General features: G+C 39.7%; 1 protein-coding gene across 5 annotated transcripts in view; it reads right to left on the bottom strand.

Moving 5' to 3' along the window:
* FHIT (fragile histidine triad diadenosine triphosphatase) overlaps positions 1-27,197 on the bottom strand; it is a 517,693-nt gene that overhangs the window by 122,421 nt on the left and 368,075 nt on the right. For all 5 annotated transcript variants that reach the window (XM_018915203.3, XM_050979501.1, XM_030228002.2 and 2 more), the window contains 2 exons: positions 12,554-12,699; positions 11,653-11,682 (listed from right to left, as the gene is read on the bottom strand). In XM_018915203.3, coding sequence (XP_018770748.1) covers positions 11,653-11,682; positions 12,554-12,699 — 176 coding nt within the window. The remainder of the gene's footprint in view (positions 1-11,652; positions 11,683-12,553; positions 12,700-27,197) is intronic.

Below are 27,197 nucleotides of genomic sequence, written 5' to 3'. Positions count from 1 at the left end.
TCTCATGGGCAGCTCCTCAGGGCACTGACTCTTTCTTCTTCTCAAAGCAGCCAACTGACTCCAGTGCCCTTCCCAACCAGCCACCCCACTCTTGTATAGCACTCCTCTTCTCACTGGTTACAGCTGTGGCCTGTTAAAGTCAGGCCTGTTCCTAATCTTTGTGAATTGGCCCAGCTGCAACTCCTTAGGGGTAAGATTGCTCTCTACACTATATTTCCTTATATTCTATCCCCCTACACATCACCATGGGCAGAGCCAGGGTCCTGCCCCTGCAGCACAGGGGCAGCAGCTTGGCCTCAGGCCAGGATGGGGCACAGCCAGCCAGAGTCTCAGGGCATCACACAAATAAAGCCCAGCTGGAACAGTGCTCTGCCCAAACCCTTGGGCTCTCCTAAGCCTTGGACTGAGCCCAGCTTTGGGAGCCAGCCCAGGACAGCACATTCCCAGCACAGAGGTGATTAAACCTCACCAGGGCCATACAGATGTGCTGAGTCCTAGAGCAGAACAAGACCTTGTCTCCCCACCCCAGGCAAGCCCAGCAAACCCGAGCAAAATTTTTTCTTTCCTTCAAAAGCAAGGAACTGAGCAGTGGTTATGTAGTGAAAGAAAATCCTGAGCAGCAGCACCTGATTCAGACACAGAATAATTTGTTTTAAAAATCCTAATCCTGAACTGCCAAGTTATCTACCAGGGATTTCTCTCTAGAAAAAGCCAGGCAGCTGTGCTGACCTGCAGCCATAGATGTTGGTTTCTTTTATGTGATCCAAAGCTGAAAAGAGACCAAACACCTCTAAGGCAGATCAATGAGATGCAGGGTCTGTCCTGAAATGTGCTGTAAGTTACAGAGCCAGCTGGGGAGGCACCCCCTGAGCCCCAGGCTGAGGAATCTCACCCCAGGAGTTCACTCACCAGGACAGCTCTGCTTTGGCACCCAACATCTTTTATACATAAGTGAATTAGCTAAAAGACTCATTTCCTGCTCCCATGATCTGCCTTAAAGCTCCCAATTAGGTGAAAGTATGTCAAACTGGAGAGCTTTATTTGCTCCCCCTCCTTCTCCAACGCAGCCTTTCCCTGTCCTTACCCAGTTAATGCTGTGAAATGTTGTTGCCTATCCAGAAATACAAAGCGATGGAGCTGTTAGTTATACAAAAGGAATTCAAGTTCCCACAGAAATGAGTTTTGAATCCTCCTGATTTTGTACATTTGGAATGTTCTGCACCTGGATGGGCTCTAAAGGATGAGTGACTGCTGTGCAGGACAGCTAAAAGCAGAGGAAATGGGGGAAAAGTCCCCTTAAGGTACAGAAATACCCATGAGCCACTTCTCTCAATATGCAACTGATAATGGATAAACTACCCTGTATTTTGTATTTATTTTTGTCAACAAAATCTAATCAAAGTTCATTTTTTTTTAGAAACTCAATAGTAACATTAAATTAGATTACATAGAAAATTAAATCATAAATCCATGTAACTAGACCCTGCCTCTGTCTTGGTTGCTCCAAAACACAACTTTGCTCTCTTGAGCACCTCATTTAATTCTGGGAGGCTGAGCTTCCAAACTAGTTATGGATTTGATCATTTAATAACATGAAACAAGTAATTGTGTGGGGGAAAATTTATGATTTAATTAGGCCTTACTGGTAATCAATAGCAATCTATTAATTCATTAATTTGCATATCCCTTGTTTTTATGTGTGGCCACAAATTCTGTTAGCTTTCTTTTATTTTTTTTGAATTTATGAACTTTTTACCTTCAGTGTGCTAAAGGAGGTGCTCAAACTGTATGTGTTGAGCAGAGGAAACAACTGAGCAGTGGCAATGCCTGTCTGCCCTACAGAACTGACTGCAGGACAAGATTTAGTACTGAAAACAAAGATGAGAAATAAAACAACAGGGCCTACTGTCCCCAGGATCCATGCACAATTCTCATTAATAGTAATGAAAGATACTAAATGGATGTGACTGAGGGGAGTTTATTAGAATATAATAAATACTGGTATTTTCCCTTTTTTTTTTTACTTTATAGTTATACCTGAACTTCTCCAGGTGAAGTGAAACATATTTAAAGAAAAAATTAAAATCTTATATTGAATTATGCTTCATAGGTTATTGTCTCAAAATGCTATTTTTCATTCAGAATTATTAGATTTTCACACATCACTAATAACTGTAGGCTTACATTATACACTGTATGAAATCCAAAGATTACAATTGTAGGATCAAAACTGTTTGTAAAGAAATGGAAAAATCCCCATTGATTTCTTTCACATGTTTTCACAAGTGAGTTGAACAATTTATACCAGAGAAAAATCTTGCCCCAGACACCAAGGTTGTGCTACTTACATCAGGCTCAGACAATCGAAGACAGGTTATAAATTCATATTCTGCTGGATCATAATTCTGAATTTAACTCAGGGTGGCCTCACCAAAATGCATAGTTGAAAGAATGGCTTTTGTTGAGCACAGACGTGACTTATTTGCAGGAAAAAAAAGATTGTTAAATCTTTAAGATAAGTCCCCTCCACCTGAGGTGCTGAAGGTCAGGTGAGGAAATTAGTGATAATACCTTTTCTATACCTTCTCAATAGAGAATTATTAAAGCTCATTAACAGATCCATTTAAAACAAAAAAAGTGTTACCTCTGGGCATTATCTTTACCTCAAATATTAAAAATTATAATTGAAATCAGAGAAATTCAACATTCATGAAATCAGAGAAATTATTCATCATTAGGGATTTATTATCTTTACAAATAAGATCGAGACAATCATTCACATGAGCACTTTCCATCTGGTCTACTTTATTTTTTTTCTGGTTTATTTTCTTTCAGCCTCTCACAGAGAGAATTCTGTTCACTGATGCCAGGCAGACGATGGGAAATGAAGATTTCATGGTAGCAATGAAGGTGGTATCTCACAAAAAGTAAAACTTTCCTCAGATCTCCTGTCTGTAATCTCAGTTAAGGAGACAGTGTAATTGTTGATAGATTAATTTTGGTTTTTTTCCCCAATTGATGTCAATTGTGGCATCATTACTAAAATACCCAGAGATGCTTTTAATTTACAGAACTCGCTATGCAGAAGTTTCAATGATAATTTTTCTTTCCTGCAAGAGCAAGAGACTGAACAGTGGTTATGTAGTGAAAGAAAATCCTGAGCAGCAGCACCTGATTCAGACACAGAATAATTTGTTTTAAAAATCCTAATCCTGAACTGCCAAGTTGTCTACCAGGGATTTCTCTCCAGAAAAAGCCAGGCAGCTGTGCTGACCTGCACCCATAGATGTTGATTTCTTTTATGTGATCCAAAGCTGAGAACATGCCAAACATCTCAACCTGATTTTAGCAGGTAACTGCCTGCATTTATGGAAGAATCAGGCTATGTTTTGTGACTGTTCCTTTCACTTTTTAAAGGCACATCTCCCTAACATTTGGTACGTGTGTGCGCATGATCCACCCAGAGACACATTTCTGAAAAAAGAGGAATTTGGGTGTTTCTCCCTGCAGGGAGTGCTGCACCTCCCCTGCCTGGAAAAGCAGCACAGTGCAAGCAGCAGAGGATTTCTCAGCAGCTGTCACTGAAACTGCAAACCAGGCAGGCAGAGGGAGTCCAGAGCTGCAAAACCCACCCTGGCTGAGACTCCACCCTGGGGAGTGCCCAGCTGAGCTGCCCTGCACGAGTGCAGGGTTTTACCCCATCCCTGCTTGCAAGGGAAAGGCCAATGTAAAATGTGAGCACAGGAGCTGAGGATAAAGCTCCCTGAGACTGGATTTTAAGGGCATATTTCAAATTCTTTCAAAGGACAGCTTGGCTTTATGGAGTGAGCAGAGACCCAGCATATGAGTGGCCTTGCCAGAGGGCACCCAAGCAGCTTTCAGGAGAGATGGGGCAAATGAGGCTTGAGAGAAGGGTTTTGCTGTTTTGCAGGAAGCTCTTGGCTTGTCCAATGTGTGCATGAACTGAGACACACTGCAGTATCCTGAATTATTGGCTTTTTTTTTTTTTTAACAGTAAAAATATTACCTACTTTTCACCCTGTCATCCTGTCTGGAGCTTGCTGAGCAAGTTTTATTCTATTATTTTAACCTTAGTTTTCCATTTCTAAATCACTTCAAGCAGAGAGTTTTCTTTCAAAGAAAGAAAGTCCTGCATGGGCTAACCTGGTGCTGCCAGAACAGACTAAAATGGGCTAGGTCAGATATTCCTGTGTTTCAGATGTGCTTTCCACAGATTACAGGGCAGTGCCAGTGCACTGGCTCTTTCATGTGGCACAGGAACACAGGGCTAGGAAAGTCCTCCTTTCCCTTGATATTATATGCAAAAATGTTACATACACTCCTTCTTTTTGACATTTTTAAGAAGCAAACTCCTCCAAGCTGTGCAGACTCTTTGGAAATTTGCAGGGCAGCTTTAAGTACACACTTATTTCCTTTTCAGAAGAGGAGGTGACTTTCAGGAGAAAAAACGTGGAGACAACTTTTTCCTTTCTTGTTGCACTGATGAGGCACCCAGGGCTGCCCTGAGTGGGCTGCCTTTGTCTGGGACCCCCATGCACAAAGAGCTGGGACCCTGCCCTGTCACAGCATCCAGCCAGACACTGGAGCACCAAAGTTTAGCACAGAGCAGTCAACTGAAAACACCCTTGGGCAAGAACACCCAATAAACCCAACCCTGAACAGTTTAAATGTGGGTCAATGCCAGCTTGTGGAAGGCACACACTGGCATGAGGCAGAGAAGTCTTTTGGCATCCCTTCTACTCTGTGGTCAGCATACAAATAATTTTCTGTGGATCTTATGAAAAGCAGTACCTGGGAGGTAAGAATGTAAAGACAAATGTGCAAAATCACATGAGATCAGAGCACAGTCACATCATGTTTCATTTTAAAGCATAATAATTTTTAGAAAGAGTTAGTCAGAGACCTATTGTACTGAAATCTAGTTTTACAACACTTGCTTAATAAACAATTTTCACCTACTACAAAACACAAAAAACATCAAGTTAAATCTGAATTGAACAGGAATAATTTTCACATTTCTTGGTGAGATACATTTTAGTTGAAAACAATGTTTTGTTATAAAATTGAAAAAAAAAGAAACAAAACAAACCCAAGCATTCCCTCTTTGAGGAAGAGTTTTATAAGATAGGAGACTGACAAAGAAAAGAAGTATTATGGATGAGATAGAGCTTGAAAAGAAATTCATACACTAACCACACAAAAATTAATCAGACAGCCCTGACTGTGCTATTAATGATTTTAGACCTGATGCATGGGATTTCAGAAGGTTTTACATTTCAAGTACAATGCAGTATTTGTAGGACCTGTACTCAAGAGTGGCATTTGATTGATTGTGCATACTCCAAGACAGAGAATGCTTTAAATGCAAAACATATTGCTGCAACAGGGGAACAAAGAAGTGAAAGACACTTTCTAATTAAAACAGAGGATTTTTGATCCTAATCTCAGTCATTTTGGGGCAAATAAAGAGCAGCATGTCATAGATTTCTGAACACCCCTCCCTCTATTGTTTTTTTTTTTTTTTTTGGTCAAAACATGTCAATTCAATAAAATAGCATTTCCAAAGGAGGTTTTCTTTTCACAAAGGAAAAGTTTTTGTTGTCAAACACTCCAGTTGTAGCATTTTCAGAGGAGAATTTTTCTACCTTTTTGCTAGAAATACTTTTTCATTTTGAAATGTAACCCTGTTTATTGAAGAAAATAAAAAAAGGTCCAGCTCCCACCCACCAGACTGGGAGAGGAAAGCTCCAGTGGCAGCTCTGGGGCTGACAGGAACGTGCCCAGCCAGGAGGGAGCTGGATGTGGCCAGCAGAGCTGCAGGACCTTTAATATCTGCATGCCAAAGCAATTTAAACAAGCATTTGAACCCACTTACTTGCTTATTATAGTTTAATTTAGACAGTGTCAATATCTGTGACTAGCTCTGGGGATATTTTTGGAATTAAACTACCTAAAGAGAACATTCATCTAAGAAATCCATATGGCAGGAAAGAAGGGTAAAAACTGCTAGCATGGAATAGTAAAATGTTCCTTTTCATCACCATTCTTCAACTTAAATCTCTGGAAATTTCATTTACTATCCTCATTTATACTGCCCTATTTTTAACAATGCTTTGTTAGGTGATTTTTTTGTTTGTTTGTTTAGGTTTTTTATATTTATAGTCTATACAGACTATTCTGTGTTTCTACAGAGACAGAGGATTATATTGCTTTACAAGTCAGAGGTACAGCATGCCATGACATTCACTACTGGAAATTCAGAATAATCTAGATGCAGAACTATCATAATTCACTGCTAAAGAGATTCTTTCAAAAATTTCAGTCCCCATCCCTTCAGGGAACTTCACAACCCAGTATTTCTCGATCAGACTTCATTATCCAGGTCATCATTTCAATTTATCAGAGCCTTGGGGCCTTTGGTATTCACAGCTAGGATGGTGTTATGTCCATCAATCACTAGGCTGTTTCCACATTCCCACTTTTCTTTCATCTTCTTCAGTCTTCAAAACAATCTCTGAAACTTTCCAAGGTGTATACTGGACACAGACACCTCTCACTTCTGTCAGCTGCTTGAAGTACAGGAGCTGATCTGTACAAATTATGGGGGCCAAAAGAACTGTTTTCATTCTAGGCCCTGTATATTATTATTTGTTTTAGGGAAGGGTTTACAGATTTACCAATGCCTCTTAAATCTATAAGCCTGGCAAACAAAATAGCAATATGTTTTTTCTGGAAAGCTTATTGCTCAGTGAAAAACTAAATGCTACATGTTATGAACAGAAGTAAGGACCTGACAAAGCAAAGACTTATTAGGACTTATTTTGCATCATAGAAAACACAGATCTGGCCAAAGGACTGAAAAGAGGTTTAGACCAACACAAGGCAGATTTTGAAAAAATCCCTGAAGGAAAGGGCAGGAGTTATTATTGAGAGTGAGTGGAAGCCATAGAGCTGGCAAAAGACTTCAAGGAAGACGGGGGAGAAACTGTCTGGGTGATCCTGCTGCTTCTCTGTCTCTGTGAGGGGCAGTATAATCCTAGCTTTGAAAATATACATCACTAACTCCAAAGCACCCACCCCAAACTAAATATAGTACTGAAATAGTTCTGAAATAGCTCAAACCAGACGTAGCAGCCCTGAGACTGCTGAATTTACTGTACCAATTACCTGTCCACAATATTACATAGTCTCCAACCAAATACTATTAGTGTGGTTCTCAGAGCAATTCAAAGACACTGCTGCACTTCCTCAAATCATTTTTGGATGTCTCACAAGCTTCCAAGAGAATTATCATTCTTAAGGGTAAAGCACAGGAGACTATTTGTTCACATGTTTCAGTACAATCTGGGTTTCAAAAATTTGTTGCTTCCATGTCTTTTTGTATCTGAGTTTTTAGATTAGTTGAAAGGTAAGAAAAGTCTTCACATTTCTCAAAAACTGGCTTTTTTGTTCTTCTAAGAGAGCAAAAAGGGTTTCCAGTACTTCACTAAACCTGGGCTCACTTCTGTTGGTCTGCAGGGAAAGAAGGCTGAGGCATCAAAAGCATTGCAGTTAGTGAATTTAATCCTTCCAATGCAATTAGTCTGCAATGCAATCTGATTAAATTTAAAGACTCAAACCTCAAGTCCAGTACTTTGGGTCAAGACATAAATAGACAAAGAGGATGAAAGAGAAGTCTGCTGTGGGCTTAAATGAGCCCTGGGCTCCACAGCTCAGGTTAAGATTTCTGAGGAATGCAAGCCAGGTGGATTGATTTAACAGAGCATTAGAAAACATCTGGAAAAGAAAAATATGTACATCAAAAATAATCATGAGACAGTCTTCTCAGTGTAAAATAACTAGTGGAATGTGTGACATACAAAATAAGTTTCTGCACACATACCCACACTGCCACCATCAGCTTTGCTTTCTCATTTATTCAGGGGAACCTGTAATTGGCAAACAGGCCCTTCCTTTCTCATGGATAACAGAGGAGATGCTGAGCTGCTGGAGACTTCAGCACTGCTGCAAAATAGAGGATGTGTTCATACGTGTTTGTGCAATGGACACTTGCTGTGCAATATTATCTTGTCTCCACAGATAAATTAGTTGCTTCATGCTCCTGCCAGCTTGATTTGTTTAGCCTTTACAGAGTACAGAATCCATGGAGTTTCTTGTGATTGAATCTCATGTAAAAGGTAAACCTGAGAGCTTATTCTACACTAAGCTATACATCCACCCAGGCAGCCAGAGCATTTGCTGACTTGATGATCAAAAGAAGGCTATAAAACATACCAGGGAAATCTTGAGACGTCGCTCACTTGACATCCCAATAAGAGCCCTGCATTAAGATGCAGAGCTGATTTCCCTGATCCATGAAATTGCCTGGATATTTAAGGCATTCTCAAACAGAACCAGCATGAAACTCACCCTCCATTCCTGGCACAAGGACACCATGGGTTTTTTGTTCTCCAATAAAAAGAGAGCTCAAAATTGCAGAGATTAATAGTCTTTAAGGGAGGACCTAACCACAATTTCCTCCTTTTCTCAAATAATAAGAAATCAGTATTCAAAATCTCTTGAATGCTAAAAGGCAGTTTTGCTAGATGCACACTCTTCAGGTGCCAGAGATGCTCAGGTTCTCTGTTGTGAGTGGTTCAAGACCCTCTCACAATAAAACAGTGTGCAATTCTGTGACCATCTTTGGAAAAGGACAATTGTTTCTCTCATAAACAGGCAACAGGGCTGGGACAGGTACAATAGGTGGAAAGCTATGACAAATGATATGAAGGAATATATTGCATTATTTTGCTGTCTGAGACTGGGGACACGGTTCAGAATTCCTTACCAGGTGTACATTTCCAGCTGCTAAAGGGTGGGAAAAGACCCATCTATGCTTACAAATATTGGTGAACTGAGGGTCAGGTAGAATTCCTTCCAAAGACCCATCCAGTGAAAACACACAGTAAGGGGAGTTTGCAAGGGCCATCAGCTGCCCCAGAACACTGACCTGCAGGCTCTGCTGCCTTAGATGCAAAGGAGGAACAGAGTGCAGCAATACTGAAACCACAGCTCGATCATGAACAGCTTCCCACGAGAGAACTAGAAAGGCTTTAACACAAAATGCACACACCAGCAGCTTTCACACCACCAAAAGGGACATGTAACACTGGCAGGCAATCTCATCACTGATTTCTAGCCTAAATCACATGGAAAGGGTCATCTCCTTCCAACCTGTTGCCTACATTGCACGTATAATTTTCAGCATCTCCATTGCTAAGAAAGACCTGAGACCGATATTCAGGTCCAAGATTTTTCTTGTACATGGATTATCATTTCTTCTTGTGGACAAAGAAGGAGAATTCCTTAACCTTTTTCAGACTAAATTTCTCAGGTTTTGTCTTCAGCTAGACTGATAGCTATTCCCATTTTGTAGTAAAATTTTGTACTGAGCAAGTGAAAATTCAATACTCTTCTGCTTCCTGTATTTCTGTTCCTCTATAAGACATAAATTTAAACACAGTATTTATTTATATATTTACACAGGTATACAGAATTACAAAAAATGCAACTGGAAAAGACTCTTGAAACCATCTGGTATGTAACCCCTTTCAAAGCAAAATCAGCTACACCTAATTAGCTCCTGAGATATGCTTGCCTACCCTACTTAAACAGTCTCCACAAACTCCCCTGGATATTTCTGATGTTTTGCTATTTTTACTTTTAGAATGTTTTTCTAATGTTTGGTCTGTTCCAGAAATTTTAATTAAAATCTCTCTCAGAGGAGACTGGATTATTGTGGATTCTCATACATGGAAAAAAAAAAAACCCAAATAAATCCACATCCAGAAACAGGACACATTGAATTTAAGGTTCATAAATTATTTGTAGGTCACATAGGTGTTGTTTCAAGCTTTGTGATTCAGAAAAGTTTAAATGAAACCAGCTATTTATGTATCCACCCTATTGTTCCCTTAAAAGAAGATTTTGATCACAGTAATTTCTTTCCTGATTGAAGTTTTGAAAGCTCTAAATTCTCTGAAGAAAATAGTTGTTGGCATTTTTGGATGATAAACATCCCAAAGCGATGATGATAAATTACAGTGTTGCCCAATGATGCAGAAAAGTAGAGAAACTTAAACTGATAACCTCTGATTTATGAATACACACTCATAATTGCAAAGTCAAGGGGTTCACAGTTGTAAGAACGGGGCATTTTCATCTCAGTGTTTATTAAAAGTGTGAGAAGGAGGCATGAAGGGTGGCTGCCATTTTGTAATAAACACTTCATGCTCTTTGTTTCCAGTACAAACCCAAAGCAATTCAGAACTTCCTGTCTTTTTAAGGCCTACATGGGCATTTGTTACTGTTCACAGTCACAGAAGATGGAAATTTTTACATCTTTGCTCACTCATATAAATAATTCTTCTCATGTATAACCATTCCTATGTACCTTTTCTTAAAAGAGAGAAAAACACTTGTTCAAGTCATTGGAATAAAATTAAAAGAAATCCTCAGATTTTCTTCATAATCATACTGGTGAGAATAACAAAATTTACTTTAAAAGTATTTTAACTTATTATTTCACCTATCGACAGACACTGCCAGTGAAACCCACCCAATGCACTCAAAGTCGTGAGTCAAGGAATCTGTTTAGTCACAGTACAGAAATAAATCATGCTACATTCCTTCCATCCCAAGCTTGGTGATATTCTGATTTCTTCTTCTCTCTCCCTATTACCTCTCTGTTAAATATTCAAAGCAGGCAGAAAAAGGCAGAGGGAAAAACAAGGTCAATTCAGCAAATTGAAAAAAAAGTGAAATGTTCCTATCCACCATCATTTGGTTGTTACAGTTATCTTAATCAACTCAAACAGGTTCTCTGAGACATCTAATTTGATTTTACAAAGTGCTAACCCATAGCATATTTGACTTTCCTCTGATTCCAAATGTAAAAAATAGTCTTTATCTAACGTTGAGGCATATCATCTAACCACACATGCAATTGCATTTGCATTATGAGGCAGTGAAACATGGCTGGAGAGACATCTTGGATGTTATCTGTGTTATTACTCAAGTGGAGAATATATTCATAAATCCTTCTCTTCCCTTCCACCCTCCCACCTTTTTCTTTTTTTTGGAAGTACACTTAAAATCTGGTTTTTAGCTTCACTGGGCCCATTATATTTGAACTTCAGTAACAAGAATGTGATATGAATATGCTGAGAGAAAGCACAGACAAAAGGTATATTTTCATAATGTGCTTCAGTTTAACTGTTCCTACAATTAGCTACAACTCATTAGGCAATAAACAGAAAAACAGAGATCCTGAATGGAAGGGCAATATTTCCTCCATAAAACAAACAAAAAACTAAACCAGATGCCTTTTTCATGAGGCTTTCCTTGCATAAACACACCCAGCAGCTTAGAAAAGATATTTTCTTGATTGAAAATTTTTATCCAGGAAGAAAACATGTAAACATTATCTTGTGCAATTTCAATAAAAAGTATTTACTGCTATTGTACACTTGGGATTTTTTGATCCCAAGGATAAAGTAACAATACAGCAGTGCACTGCAGATTATGAGCTTTGATCTTTTATTAGTTCCTGTAATTGTGTCTTAATTTGTATTCTGCATAGAAAGCACTCACCTTCACTGTTTGTCCAGCTTCAGGGCCATCCTGTAAGCAAAGGGAAAAGTCTCAGGTTAGAGGATCTAATAAGGATCACACAGGAATTCAGAAATCTTACTCAATAGTCATTTACATCAATTACACTGTCTGTTAAATTAGCATATTTTTCCTGAGGACCATTCAATACTGAGTTTTTGGACAAAGCTCCTTTCCATATCAGACTCCAGCAAAGAGGGAAACTATCTCACATCACAAAAACAGCCTTTTCTATTTTTCATTTTTTCAGATTATATTTTTCAATAGCTAGCAATAGATTTCTGATCCTTGTGAACATAAAATCACACATGTAAGTAAGAATTTAATCAAACTGTGCTTGCTTAAATTCTGATTCTAATGAATGGGCTTAGTCTCCTGGTTTGCTTTAAACAGAGTTCATTTTTGGTATAAAAACACCCAGCACAAACAACTGAAAGGTCAGAATTTATAATGTATTTACATGGCTACAGCTCTCTGCTGCATATAAATATCTGTGAGGAGGGTTCACCTATCTCAAGTGTGTGCAGTGGGTTGAGTGTGGAACAGGGGCTGGGGCTGCCTTCTCTAGAGGCCAACCCTGCCAACACTTCTTTGAAAGAAGAATATTTCCTGAAATACTCACAAACAAGCACAGCATTTGAGAGTGTTTGCTGGCTTTATTCAAGGTTTTGCAGTTACTAATTAACCTCACTTTCCCACTGGTTTCCTCTTTCAATTTCTCAATGGCCAATCTGGAAGACTGCAATGCAGTTATTTGGCTTCTTGTCTGTTATTGCTGTTATTTTGCATTTATTGCCCCTTGAAGTTCCTTTTGTGGTTGGACTAGGGAAAAAGGCTGAAAAAACAAACCATTAAACCTTTCTCAGCTGACTGGTTTACAAACCTGGATGGAAAAGGTGAGTGAAGTGCCACGGAAATGTTTCTCCACCACGTTGCCGACCCTTTGTGCCGTACGGAACAAGTCGGCCACTTCCTCGGGACACAGGTCACGGAAACGCTCCACCGGCCGCAGGGGACAAACAAGGACATCTGAAGGTGGCAGTGTCAAGGCACACACACAAATCTGAGTGGCCCAGAACAGTCCCAGTCCCCAGCCTGCAACCTGGTTCTGATCACCCTTGAATCGCCCAAGCTCTTCCTCTCTGGTGACACAGCAAGAGCATCAGAAACACAGGGCTAATCACAGGGAATTATTTGATGCTGTGTTCAGAATTCTTGTCCTCAAACCCCTCAGATATGGACAAAATTAATAAGGCTCTCGTGCTATAATGAGACCTTTAAGGAAAAGCAAATTTTTCACAGACTCAAATTTACCATTGCAATGGAGAAATGCTGGTATTTATCTCCTGTAAAAGTCAGAGACATTTTCTTTTGTGATTAAAAATGGGGGTAAGCCAAACAAATTTAAGAGGGCTTTGGATGTGTTGTCTGAGACAGCAGTTTACAATGCTTTTCCCCATATGTGATACATAATTTTGAAAATCTTGATCTCGCACCTCTAATTTTAGGCACCTAAATGTGACAAGCTGGCACTATGCTGATCATAGCAGATCACTATTTCTACACATTATTTACAATTCACAAGGAATGCTCACCTGTTGTAACTATAATGTGCTTTTAAAAATACATTAAGATAATTAAGACTATTTCCTTTTAAGCACAGTGTTCACAATCCTGTAAATATACTTTGATTTAATTCTACCTTGGTGACTGTGATTTGAGAGTCAGTGAAATGAAGCTATAAAGTAAATAATGGAAATACACAGATGCTGCTTACAGTCATCTGATCTGCTGTGTTCACAGTAATTAATAATTGCTATGATTTCTCACTTGAAAGTCAATTATGCAACATTAATAATATGGTCCAGAATGCTTAGAAGAGTCTCAGTTGTGTAGATCCAACAAGCAAGTACTTGATTCTCATTTCAATTCCCTGCAGACAGGATTCTTTGCTGACTTACAGAATAGAATTTGCAGAATGAAGACCTTAAAGTAACCTTTAACACCACTTGAACTTTCATGACCAAAGGCTATGAAAATTATTTTTTCCAGTATTAAAATAAGTGTTCAAAGGACTATTTGAAGAAAATTAAGCTCCATACCATTGTATTACAGTCATCTTTATTTTTACTGCATCTTAAAGCCTGCAGGTGTTCAGGAATATTCTCTATAATCCAGGAAAGGTAACTAGGAGCTGCTCTGCAGTTAACAGATTCACAAAAAGGTTACATCAACCTGATTGTCAAGAAACACGTGAGACATTTGAAATAAAGAGAGATTAATACATGTGAAAGATCAATTATTTCCATAAGCATAAAGACAACATGTTTGCATACACCAAGGTTATGTTATAAGAATCACACTTATCATTCTGATAGGACAGAAAACCAGACATTTCCTTAAAGTAAAGATGTAGTGGCAGGTTTTGATCATTTTTCTAAATCCAGATGAGAACAGACAAGTCTGTAATGGATATTTGCTATAGTGGGAGCAGAATTGAGCAAGCTCCACCTGTAGCAGCTCCCAAGAGAACAGGAGAAGGCTGGTCCCAGCTGTGGGTGCTAATCTGCTTTGAAAATCTGTCTCTCAGGGGTTTTTTGTTCAGAATCAGCTATGCCACCACTATTCTTCTTTTTGCTTGTTACATTTTATGTTATTAACATTTAAGAAAGGAGAAAAATATATTTAGAAAGCAGGTACTTGGAAACAAAACAATCCTGGATGGATACAAACCCCCTAGTTTTGTGGGGTTTTAGTTCTGCAATGCTGTGTCCCTTGGTAAATTACCAGGGGTAGTAAACCCCTTGTAATTCAGTTGTGCATCGTACAGAGCACAGCCATAAACTGTGCTATTGGCTAAACTTGGGCCCAAGGGAAGAGCTGCAAAGTTGATTGGCAGACCTGATTTCCACACCAGGAATAAAGGAATAGAAAAACTAATTAATTTTACTCATAAGAAGGAAATCCATGTCAACACTAACACAGGAAAAAGGACATTCGTTTAATCTGAGTTCATTTTTCCAAAGGAGAGAAGGGAAGCTTGTACCCTTAGGGCATCTGATACTTAAGTAGATAATTACCCTTCTTCTGCAGCACTGCTTTATTATCATGGCTCAATGAACCATTTATAAATGAAGAATTTCCCCTCACTTACCTCTAGCAAAACTGTTGCTTACATTAAGACAAGTTTCCTTTTCTCCTCTCGAGTTCTCCCCAGCGGTCTCCCCCTCTCAGACTCGCAGAGGCCTCACCAGCAATTGTTTGTTCTCTACCTAGCTCAGGGCCACAGCCACAATTTTTTGAATTAATGCTGGTTTCTACAGTCTGATGTTAGCACTGTGCTGTTTGCCACTGCAGTGGGTTGTGGAAAACACGAGTTTAACAATTCTTGGGAAAGCTTTTGTTTCCATGGCACATCGCAGAGGGAGTGAGGGCTGCTTCTGACCAAGACAGGACAGGTTTTCTCTTCATTTGTCACTGACCTGCTCTGTCATTTTGCAGTTCTCTGTATCTCTCTTTCTCTCTCCTCTTCCATACATCATCTGTCTTATCTGCGTAGACAGCACTTGCCAGCTGGTGCAGTGGAGGTTTCTTATTAACCATGAACATCTCTGCTCATGTGGGGCACCCAGTGCTCCTGCAGTACCTAATGCTGCACCCCTGGCATTCTGCAAAAAGGACTTGCACTTCCTCCTTACATTACCAAAACTCATTTACAACTCAAACTAGATTTTAGCTATATTTCTGTCTTTGAATTTGATAAATAATTCAAAGGCACAATCATAGAATGGAGCATCTTTTGTGAACTTTCCATCATTTCAAAATAATTCTACAAAGAATAATGATAGAAGTTCTGAATCAGAGCTAAATTAACATGAGAATGTAATTAGGACAACATTCAAGTTATATTTAACTATGAATATATTAAAAGGAAAATGTTAGAATGAATTCATGAATTCGAGGTCATTAGGAAAACAACCATCCACTGCAACTTTAAATCATAGTTTTTAACTAAAGTTTTTGATGCTGGGATAGTTTTTAATTTCATACCTGGTTTGATTTTAAGCTGTACACCTGCTCTGTTCACCTCAGAATTCTTACTAAGGTTAAAATTAGATAACCTGTTCATTACTTTCTACAATAACCCACTGCAAACCCTGCTATGAAACCACTCCAGGTGACTATGTATAAAAATGAAAGAGAAAGTGAGTCTGTACTTGTGTTTATGTGCAATTACTCCTTGGACTGAAGCATCCACTGCCATCTGAGGTGCCACTCTGGAAGGGCAGGAGTCTCCCACATGCCCTACACCAGAACTGCCAGCCAGGTGGGACCCCTGAGTCACCCTGGGCTATCTGAAATGGCCAGGGGTGCCTGTGTGTGTCCAAGAGCCCCCCCTTAACTGTGGCTCAGCAGGACAAGGTGCTGCCACCCAGCACAGACGTGCTGCAGCACTGCTGACAGCATTCTGCCTTCAGAAAGTTTGAACTTTAGCTTTCCTTTCTCTAAGCACTGTAATTAATAATTTTTTGATTTCTTCATTCATTCTGAACTGCTACTGACTGATGAAGTTTCTATTTTTAAGCTTTGATGTGCACAGCTGTTATTTCCTTCAAGCTCTCTGAGTCAGTCCACATCACTAGAGCACATGCAATTTAATATGTCAGCTTCTCCATTTTAGGGAGTGAAGAACTTTTACACCTTATTACAATCTGTAACCACTGTTTCTCTCTCTAAATCTTGCAGAAGTCTCTCAACAGCCTTACTTCTCTCCCTAACACCTAAATATGCATACACAAATCAATCTGTGTTGGAAAAATCTTCCTTGGATTTGTGGATTGAAGGATGTGCTCACCCTGGGGATTTGGGGGCACTGAAAAGTGAGCACGTGCTAAGTGCACGCTGGCTTTGAGCTGATCAGAGTCAAGAGTCAGATCCTACCAGGAAATCAAAGCTCCTGGCCAACATCTGCATGGTGACCACTTCAAATGCAATTTTCCTTCCACTAATACACACAGAGTGAAGGCTGAAATTCAAAGGCTCAGCAGTAATTTTTATTTGCTTTATATGGATTCTGACTTAGAAGCTTAAATTATTGTAATTGTGTATTTAAGGCCCAGGCCAAGCTCTCTGTTCATTTCAATGGGACTGCACTCAACCCCTCAAAGTGCCTATTATAAATTTTCACACATAACTATCAAGGTACACACGTTCTGTAGTTCTGAAATGTTGGAAAAATGGCCTTTGGGGGGGTCAAAAAAGAAAGAAAACCAAAAAAAAAAAAGAAATCCCAAAGAGGTTAAAATTCCTTTTATGTGACAAGCTTTAGAGCTGAACATAGCTTTTTCCTGGTTAAGTCCATTAATTTGCTATATAGAAACACACTTTCAGTCTTGACTCTTGTTTTATTCCTGAAGTTGAACTTCAAACAGAACAATTCAAAGCTTTAAAAAGGAAAAAATTAAAGGCTCTCCAGGTACTGACACTTTAACAATAGGAATAAAGTTCTTTTTTTCCTCTTTGTCTTTTTGAGGAACCACTTAAAAACATTAAAATTGACAGGTTTTCTTAATATGTGAGGCTTTAAAAGAACAAAATACAAGGGAAAAAAGGCAAAATATCTAAAAGTGAAAGGGTAATTGCTACTTCATGAAGCTCCTGAGTTTCACCAATATTGTTAGCTTTCTATACCATTTGTTATAAAATTTTTTAACTTAGGAAAATTGTTTATTTTCACACAGTCAGGAATTCATAACTCACATTAGAACAGAAACATTTCCTGTTTCATTAAACAGTCTTCCCTCTCACAAGAGGGAGTGCAAGAGTCAACATCTAAGAAAACAACAGCAAACCGAAACAACAGCAAACCACCCAAACAGCAAACCACAACAACCAAAACCCCCCACAAAAAAAACTAAAGACATCTTTTAATGAAAAAAAGTCAAAATCTCCAAAATAAAATCTCCGAAAGTTTAAAATAAAATCTCCAAAAGTTTAAAAATTCTTAAATATCTATTTTTAGCATTCTAGTTTTTTTACATAAACAGTGCTTTAGTTGATGCTCAAAATTTTCCTTACTGACATAATTTTGGGAAACACCCCATAAACTACTTTTTCATTAGTATTTTGGTTTGGACTAATTGGTTTTCATTAAAAAACTGTCCCAAACTTTAGAGACTTAATATTCCTGCATGCATTTCATGAGCTTAGGAAAGTGACTTAAAGCACGGCAGCCTCGGCTCTCCCTCCAGGCTGGAAACACCCCAGTCACTCACAGAGCAACCTCCAAGAGGGATCTCCTCCTGCCTTGGAAATGGGGGCTGTGCTCACTTTAGGATTAATGCAGATTAGATATTGCCCCCATCTCTTGGTCCCAGCAGGAAGAACTTGATGGACATGGGAGATGTCCACCAGGAGCTGCTCAGGGCCAGCTCAGCCCTCACTGAGCAGGGAGGACCCGGCCTTGGGGTGGGTGCTGGGAGCTCAGGGGCTGGAAGAACAGCTGCAGAAAACTGTAATAAATGATTATTTCCAACTATTTCATGCACTGGTAAGAAAGAACCCTTCTGCACACCCCTAAGCTGATGGGAATGCAGAAATAAGGCACCGTGGGGGGCAGAGGGAGGGATAATTCTCTTCTTACACTGTTTTACATGAATTTGCATCAAGAGCCCCAAGCAGAGAGAATCACACAGACAAAGCTTCAGGTATTAAAACTCACCACAATGTCCCCAGATTCAGCTGAGGAGTGTGGGCAGGGGTATTAAATTCATCATTGCATCTAAGCAGAAGTTTTCTTTGTTCAAAAGCTCTAATTGCTCAGAGAAAGAAGTCCCAGAGCTCTGAAAAAACACAGGAGAATGCATGACTAATAAAATTAATATAACTGAAAAACAACTGCCAGTCATTTATCTTTTTTCCTGCCCTTGAACGATTCTTCAAATTTTGAAGGCTATGGGAGCAATTTCTCTGTGTGAGGAAAACAATAATGGTTTCACAGATGCTGCCTGTAGGAGGAGTTAAGAAGGAAGAGAACACTGAAACAGCACACACACATCCATACAGAGGGCATCAAAAAAGCCTCTAAAAATTAATCAAATGTATATTTTGCTTCATTACAACAATATGTCAAGGCACCCATTCAGTTCTCAGTAAACCCACAGAATGAGGACATGCATAAACCTTTAGCAATGCAAAACCTGACATTTCCCCCAGCCCAGAACAAGCCTTATCCAGTAAGATGGAGTGATTGACTTTAGGGAGGAAATCTGTAGAGGTGTTTGGATTAAGAGTAAATATATCATAACAGGAAAACGTGGAGGAAAACTCTTTAATGGATTTTACATGTAGACCTGTATTGAAATATATGTTAGAGGAGTGCCTGGGTACAATAAGGGAAATAGTAGTACATCACAGAGTTTGCTAGTTTGGGAAAAAACACAGCTCTGAACAATAAAGATGATTAAGAACCAATGCAAATGCAATAAAGTTACAATAAAAACTTAAAAATTGCTTCAGACTATTAAACCCACATGCAACTTTTTTATATATTGCTTTGCCACATATTAGCATTAATAAAATAAAGCCATTAAGATAAGACAAATTATCTAAATAATTTGATCTTGATAAGGCAGCACAGTACATGTTTACACTAATGCAGAAGATCAGATTTATGCAATATATCAGAGAACTAGTGGTTCCACTAGAACAAAGAGCAATCACTGCAAATCTTTGACATGGATCTCTCCACACTATGAGAAGTACAGTCTTTGAAGACCACATTGCAGCTTTTATACAGAGGGGTTTTTATTCCACTTGATCTTCTCACCCCACTGAAACGACTTAAAATGCCTTTTCATGTCAATGAAACATGCAGTAGTTCCAAGAAATGAACAATAAACATTACTTTTAAGAGTCAATATATTTAATTTAAATATAGATATGGCTTATTAATTTAAATACAGATATGGCTTATAGTCTGAATCTTGTTGGATAGAACAGCAAAGTACAAAGTCCTGCTACACAAAGTACAGTGACTCCACAAGACACAGGGCCACAGTGGGGAAATGTGAGACTCAGAACTGCTCACTTTTCATTTAAACAAGTCTTTCATATATTTGATATTCCCTTTAAATGCCTTTAGGGTATGTCAAGTAGGTCAACTAAAAGCTCAGTTCCTCATAGCAAGTGGTATTTTACTGCAGGATTTGTCCTTTTCTGCTGCTCCTGGCCTCGGGGACAGCCTCGGGCAGGAGCAGGTACCTAAGCGGAACCACAGTGAGAGCAGCTGTGGGAGGTTGTGGCTCAGAAACCATCTCTGATCCAAGTCCCATTTGGTGGAAATTTACTCAAGATCTAACATTTTTAACAGGAATCACAACCATATTCTTAGAGTCACACCAAGCTTCTGATCTTGGAAGGCCCAAAAAAAAGCAATAAATAACCAGGGACCAGCACAGAAATGCAGAAGTCCCAAAATAGAAGGATGGCATCTCTAACTGCTGTGATGCTCTGGGATCCTGTAAAGGAATCCTGCTGTACAGACACTCATTCCAGCTAAAACTATATCTTTATTACTCCAGCTGATAAATCTTTTTACTAAATGGATGACAAGACTTGTCACAACTTCATGAAGCCATCAATGCCCCTACAGCAACCATAAATGCACAAGACCACTGAAATAAACAGCCACACCCAAAGCTGACAGTGGAGACCAAACAACATTTGGGGTGCAACTGTCAAAAAGCAGGGGTTTGGCCTGAAAACTGGAGTGATGGCATTTGTCATAGTAACTGATTTATTCATGCAAAGCTACTCAGCAGCTACGAGTCTTGTCCAAATGACCTGCACCACCAGAAAAATTCCATTTACAAAAATAACCCTGCTGGAATTACATTTTAACATGCCATTGCAATGCCTCATTTCAAAGAGAGAAAGTGAGCTTGTGATCCAATCCCTCCACCTGAGAATATTGTGAGAAAATGCTTCAGCATTTGGTCTTAATTAAGGCTGCAGCCCCATCATATTCAAAAGCTAATGTGATCATTATGAAGCTATATTCTAGCTCATGATTCAGGAGCAATAATGAGGGAATAACTAATTACTAAATATTAGTTATGACAAATTTACTTTCTTGAAATGTATTGGATGCCATATACCAGACAGTAAGTTTTCCTGGAAACAAGAGGAGTTTACCTGGTAGAAAGATACCACAGAATGTGGGAATTAAGGTTCTGCACAAGCCATAAGCATTATTGACAGTTTTGTCTATGGCACTTGGAAGAACAATATTTTTTTGTTTTGGGCATCTGTGGTGGGTGACAGTAGTAAACTAATCAGATTAATAATTGGTGAATCACCTTGGGATTTCTCTCACCTAATTTTGAAGGCAAATTGGTTGGACCAGAGTGGATCTGGAACTGTGAAAAGCCAGATCTTTACTGGCAGTCCTTTGCTGCTTAGGAAGCTTCATTTCATCCTCTTCTGTTTTCTCCAGAGTTAAGTCAAGGGAGGTCCTGTTAGATGTGGAGAAGCTGATAACAGCTCTACTTTCTCCAAATACCTATCAATGCAGATGATTAAGAGCCTTCCATGTACTCTTCATAGCTCTGCACCAACTTTCTGCTGAGCAGCACAAAGACAAACCTGTAGGAGCACGTGGCAGACCAACAGTGCCTTCATTCCATAACCACTGAAGCATCAGCTGGAGCAATGCAGTACAACATCAATTACCAGAGTATCACAGGGGACAACAAATATGTCTGGATAACCAAGGTTTCAGGTAATTAAGGTAATTCTGAATGTAATTTATAGATAATGAGAAACATGAATAACAGGGAGTTTTGGAAAACTGAATTTGGGTAATTCAGGCTATCTTACACTAAGTATTCCTCAAAGAATATTGTAATGTATGCTGGGATTTTCAAAGCTTTTAAATGGACTAAACCACCTAATTCCCATTAATTTCTAGGATTGGTTTTCCACCTGGTTCTTTTAGGGCAATCAGAAAACTGCTCCAAATAAAGTCAATGGAGAGCTGTGTTTGCCTAAAACTGGAAGTGCTCATGGCATATTTTGCACAGTTAATTACTGAAATTGCATCTAAAGCAACAGGATAGGCTATGCTGTTCCAGGGAACAATTCCATGAGAGTAGGAGCAGCCTAAATCACTACACTCTTTGCAGGTATGGCATAGCCCTCTGTTAAAGCATCAGCATCTTTAGGAACAGTCCAAAAGCTGACAGAATCTTCTGTCTCCCTTGTGAAAGCCATTCACCACACTTGCATGACAGAGAGACAAACTATAATATCTCTGCCCTGCAATATCACATCTTTGATGTGATAAATGTCCCAGTGTGTTTTCATCAGTTCCTTTGAATGTTAAAATTGCAAAGTCCATGACAATGGATGTGCATCTCTACTGCATTGGCCAGTGCACTGTTGAAGTGGATGCAGTAGAGACAAGTAAGAGAGTTGATTACTGGCTTTGTAAATGTAAATTCCTTTGCTGTTTAGCAGGACTACTGAAACAGGGTTAACTACTGTTAACCCTGTTAACACCCAAAGGAGCCCTGCAGCATTCACCAGAGAAGCCCAGGTGCACACACACCCCTCGTTGTGTCAGGAGACCCTTGCAAACATTAATAGCTGGGTGACAATGGCACTGAAAGGGTAAACAAGGGAAAGGCAAGTGGGGGCTGACAGAGGCACTTCAGAAGAAAAAGGGATAGAGCAACAGTCTCTTCTGTAGTTTATGTCTCTGGGGATTAAAACCACGAGCACAGCTAAGAAGGGAATCAGCCCTCACTCAGCTGCAGTAGAGAGAAAGGTGGGGTGGAAATATCAAAGACCCTGTGTAGCATTTAAGCAGAGACTAAGAGGCAGCTCAACATGAAAAGAAATTATTTTAAGCCACTATTCTTTAGCTACTTAATTTTGACAACTTATTTCATACCTGCTTTAACACAAAAAGCTTGGTGTCGATGAGAAGGTTCACAGAGAGGGTGTGTGTCAGGACAAAATGCTCCCAAAGGTGCATTTTTCTTCACCTGCCACAGGAGTCAGTTTTGAGAAAAGTCATACTTAAGGGCTGAGAAAATGTAAAACAGATGTGGAGTACATCTTCAACATGAAACTGTCTGTACAAAGCACTCCTTTTAATACAAAAGGAAACTCAAGCAGAGATGCTAAAACATAGCTTACAAAGCACCCGAGACAATGAAAGCTATAAAGGAGGAGGGAATCAGAAAGTAGGTCTCCTTCCTGTTTTTCACTTGCATAATAAGCTCTCTTGGATAAGGACAACAGGGCCCAGTGTCATGATTGCCTGTGTAGATGCTGTTCTAATGCTATTATTGTCATTAATGCACATTGTTCCCAGCTCTGCTGAATGGCTCCGCCATGCACGGTACATAAATTCATACTCTCATCCAGAACTCCTGCAATATTCAAGAACAAGGGAATGAAGAAGACAAACTAGCAGCTTAACTGAATAACCTTATTTTGTGTGAGTGTCATCTGAAACCATTACTTTAATGTGATTATCTGTTTTTATTATTTCCTTTCTGAGGACCTGGAATAAAGACACAACCAAGACTCCCTTAGACACGGTCATTGGCATCATTACAGTCTTTCTACTGTCAGCAGCAGAGATCTGATCTGTAAATCAACTTAGACTGTAAGGGCTACTGAAAAGCAAGCACTCTTTATCATCCTATTACATACCCAAGCTACTGCTTCCTCTGGCTCACTGAGAAAAACAGACTGTTTTAGTTCCTTTACATAACCAGAGGAGCTCTTAATGCACAGATTATTGACTTAGTGGAGTTTTATCACGTCCCAGTGTACCAGGGGATTTTTAATCCAGGACTTCTTTACATGATCTATTTTCATGGCTCTTTTTATTGTCACAGTCTGTCATTATAATGATTTGCAAATCCAGAGCAGCGTATGCTTAGCTCTTTAACAGGTGTTTGTGAAGGAGATGAGGGGAAGGCATCTCCCCCCTCTCCTCTGCCCTCTGTAAGGGCCAAACCCCATCACATGCAGCACAAAATCCCCTCAGGGCTTGTGCAGCAGGAGCTGGCATGGTTTTCTGCCCACAGGAGCATTTCCACTCCCACCACTTCCATTAGCCCATCACCTCCAGGAAAGCAGCTGGGTGCAGGTGGATCTGCCTGGGTCAGCAGCAGCCAGCCTTGGTGGAGAGGCACATAAATGCACACATTCTTGAGGAGCCAAGTCTAAAAATGGTCTCCTTCATGACATCAGTTTCTTGTAAAAGCCACTGATGTTTTCTTCCTGTGTTGATACTACTGAAAGCAGCCAAGGATGTTCATGCCTAGTCCAGGGTCACTTGTGGGAAAAACAAATGCTCCAACCCAAAAGTAGCAAGGGGAGACCCTGAATGTCTTGTAGGTGTGAGATCAGCACAAAAATCAACCATACAGGGGGTATTGACAGGATGTTTGCAGAGGTGAAATCTTCTCTCTTTACGACTGTGGTTTCTGCTCTGCAGAGACTCAAACCTGCTCTGCTCCCTTCCACTCCCTTCTCCACTTTATTGCAAAGCTCAGATGGAAACACCCACATGAACCTCAATGCCTGCCTGCATGTAGCTCTCTATAAGTGCTGTAGAGTGTGAGGTTTTCAGGTACTTTAGGCTGATGACCATTAAGGGAAGCTTCTGATTTTATGTCGCTTCAACCCTTACATCCTACCTCACCCTCAAGAGTGGAGATTTCCCTTTCCACTGCTGGAACCAGTGGGACAACCTGCAAGATCCCTGTGCACTCCAAATTAATCCCAGTCCTTAAAGTCTCACTGGAGCAAGATCTGAGTAGCTGTTAGAGCTCCACAGCATGTCTACATATCCCCAAAGATTTGGGCTGTGATCTTTGGTTTGGAACTCTCTGTGTTACCGTAATACGAGCTGATAACAACAATGTGTCACTGCACTTATTTCCAGCAGACAGTTCCCTGAAGGGAAGGAAAAAAATGGTTTAAATCTGACATGCTATCAGTGTTAAAAGAGAAAGTAAATATATGCCAAAGCCAAAAAAACAATTGGAAAAAAAAAAATCCAGCAAAGAAAGATGACAGTATTACAACTGCATCCTGGATGAGAGGGAGAAAATGATGATGAATTTTTTTTTTGATGTTGAATTTAGTATCTGCAAATGAATGTCCAGATTTCTGTGTTTCTTCCTTCAATTACAAGCACACAGCATATCTTGGGGGTTTATGATCACCATCAAAGCCATCTTGCTGAGAAATGCGAATTTCTTTCTCTTTCTGAAGGTCACAAAGTAGATATCCCATATCTAGGGGCTTTAGGAGCAGGAACATTTGGTATTCCTCCAAATGAAAGCATCTCCAGTGTCATTTGTTCAGCTTCCCCTTGCTAAGCTGCTGGATGTGAATCACTCAGCAACCTCCCAACATGTCAGTGAGGGCTGTGTGCAGTTGGAGAGCTCAGTCTTGCAAAAGTGATGTGCAGACTTGCTGGTCTGGATATTAAACATGTTCTCTACTGGGTCCCCTTGAAGGTGGTGCCTGCATTTCACATGCAGCCCCACGCTGATCCTTACCACTGGTGTGAAAAACACTTGAGAATCATTTTTCCCTGGGCTTTACATTACTATCTTAGGATTCTTATCAGGCCACTCAGAAACTGGTGGCACAGTCATTACTGGCTGCATGTCACTGATAGAGAATGGAAGACACAAGAGATGCCTAAGCATAAGCAAGCAAACTGCAGTATAACTAAAAAAGGCAGAAAACACTGCTTTTTTTTGGTTATTTATAGGAACTTCAAAGTTCTCCTCAGTTATAAATCATTCTGAGCTACCAGTCTGCCTAAGGATGGCTGTGCTTTTGAAGGTGAAAGCTGGAAGATCAGACCTTGGGTGATAAAAAGAATGTTGGTTCCACTACAGACAAATTCGATTGCAGAGGAGATAAGATGGTGTCCAAGAACACGATAGATTAGGCTGAGATGTTTTTGCCATGCAACCAGTCATCAAGAGATAAAAGTGCTTCTACAGGGTAGATTTTCAGTAGGAGAAAATTAACCTCTGTTAAACCATATTTCCCATCAGAAAGTGTAAATAAAATTTCCATTTGACTGCCACTTTCTTAGGACAGTTGATTAGAATGGAAAGTTAATGAATAAAACCCCCAGCCTTTTAAACCAAACTTGAAAAAAAGTTAAACCAATAGTGAAAAATTTTAAAAACCCCTTGCAGCCATGATGCCAGATCCAATTATATTTGCACTACTAATTTATATGTGCAAGATAAGCAAAGTTATGAATGGAGATGAAAAGCCAAATAATTGTAAGAGGCAAGGGAAATTGTTCTATAGCAAAACATGCTTAGGCTGTCCTCAAAAGAGGAACCAACAAGCAATTTGATGTTGTTTCAGTATCTTCTGTTCCAGAAGCAGCTCATCACGCTGTGTATGAAAAAAAAAAAGAGGACTGGCTCATAAAACTTTCAGACAAACTATGTTTAGAAAGCATCAAAAAAACAACAGCAGCAACAAAATCAGCCTTTTCCTGGAAGAAAAGGATTTGTATGCAAATATACCCCAACATTTGTCACCAAAACGAAAGGATTTTGAAGTGAGAGAAGGATTTTTTGAATACAGTTTATCAGTACTTTGATGAAATGAGATGCCAGCTGCAAGGTTGCTGCTGTCTCCTTCAATAGCAATTAGGAGGCTGGGAAATGGAGCTGTAGCTTGTGCTCAGGGCAGAGCTGACACCACACATGCAGCACAATTCTGACACCTAAACCTCCAGTGGCAGCAGCCAAGGCATCAGGAGGCCCAGGCTTGGAAGTAAAACACTGCACTTACTGGCAACCTCTACGACCTGAGGCACTACAAAATGCAGGAAACACTCAGTATCACTTATAATAATTTAATGTTTTCCAGTGGGAGGAGGAATGGAGGAGCAATGTTTGAATAAAGCTAAAAGCAAACTCTGCTGCTGAGAAGGAATGGTCGGACTCGTTTTCCTTTACACACTTCCATTTTCTTTGTTTGTTCAGAAGAGTGTGTTTGCCCTTGGGCAGCTCCACCCAAGCCTTGCAACCAGCAAGGACTGAGCAGGAAATAAGCAGCAGGAATTACATTTGGTAGCCATGCCTCCCTCCTCAAGGCCTGGGGAAGGGATGAGCCCTCCAGCACACTTAAAGGTCAACAGGAGCAGACAGAGGTCAAAGCCATGGGGGCCACTTAGAGAATGCCTTGAGAGCAACTCTGTCTTACAGATTTTGGATTTGGAAACATTTGGTCACAAATGACACCTCTGCATTTTCATCTGCACTTACAGAAATCCTAAAATAATGAAATTCTGCAATTACTCAAGCTTTCTTCTTGAGTAATTTTGTCCTCAAAAGTACTGGAACATTCAAAAGCCTTGCTCAGACTTTGAAAACTATCCCCACTTCCAGATGCTATCACCACTGCTCTGCAATAGTCAATTGCTGATTGATTTCCTTTAAACTTGTGTAAGCTATAGA

The sequence above is a fragment of the Serinus canaria genome, chromosome 12, assembly GCF_022539315.1.
Source record: "Serinus canaria isolate serCan28SL12 chromosome 12, serCan2020, whole genome shotgun sequence".
NCBI lineage: Eukaryota > Metazoa > Chordata > Aves > Passeriformes > Fringillidae > Serinus > Serinus canaria.
This window is presented reverse-complemented; position numbering and strand designations above follow the sequence as displayed.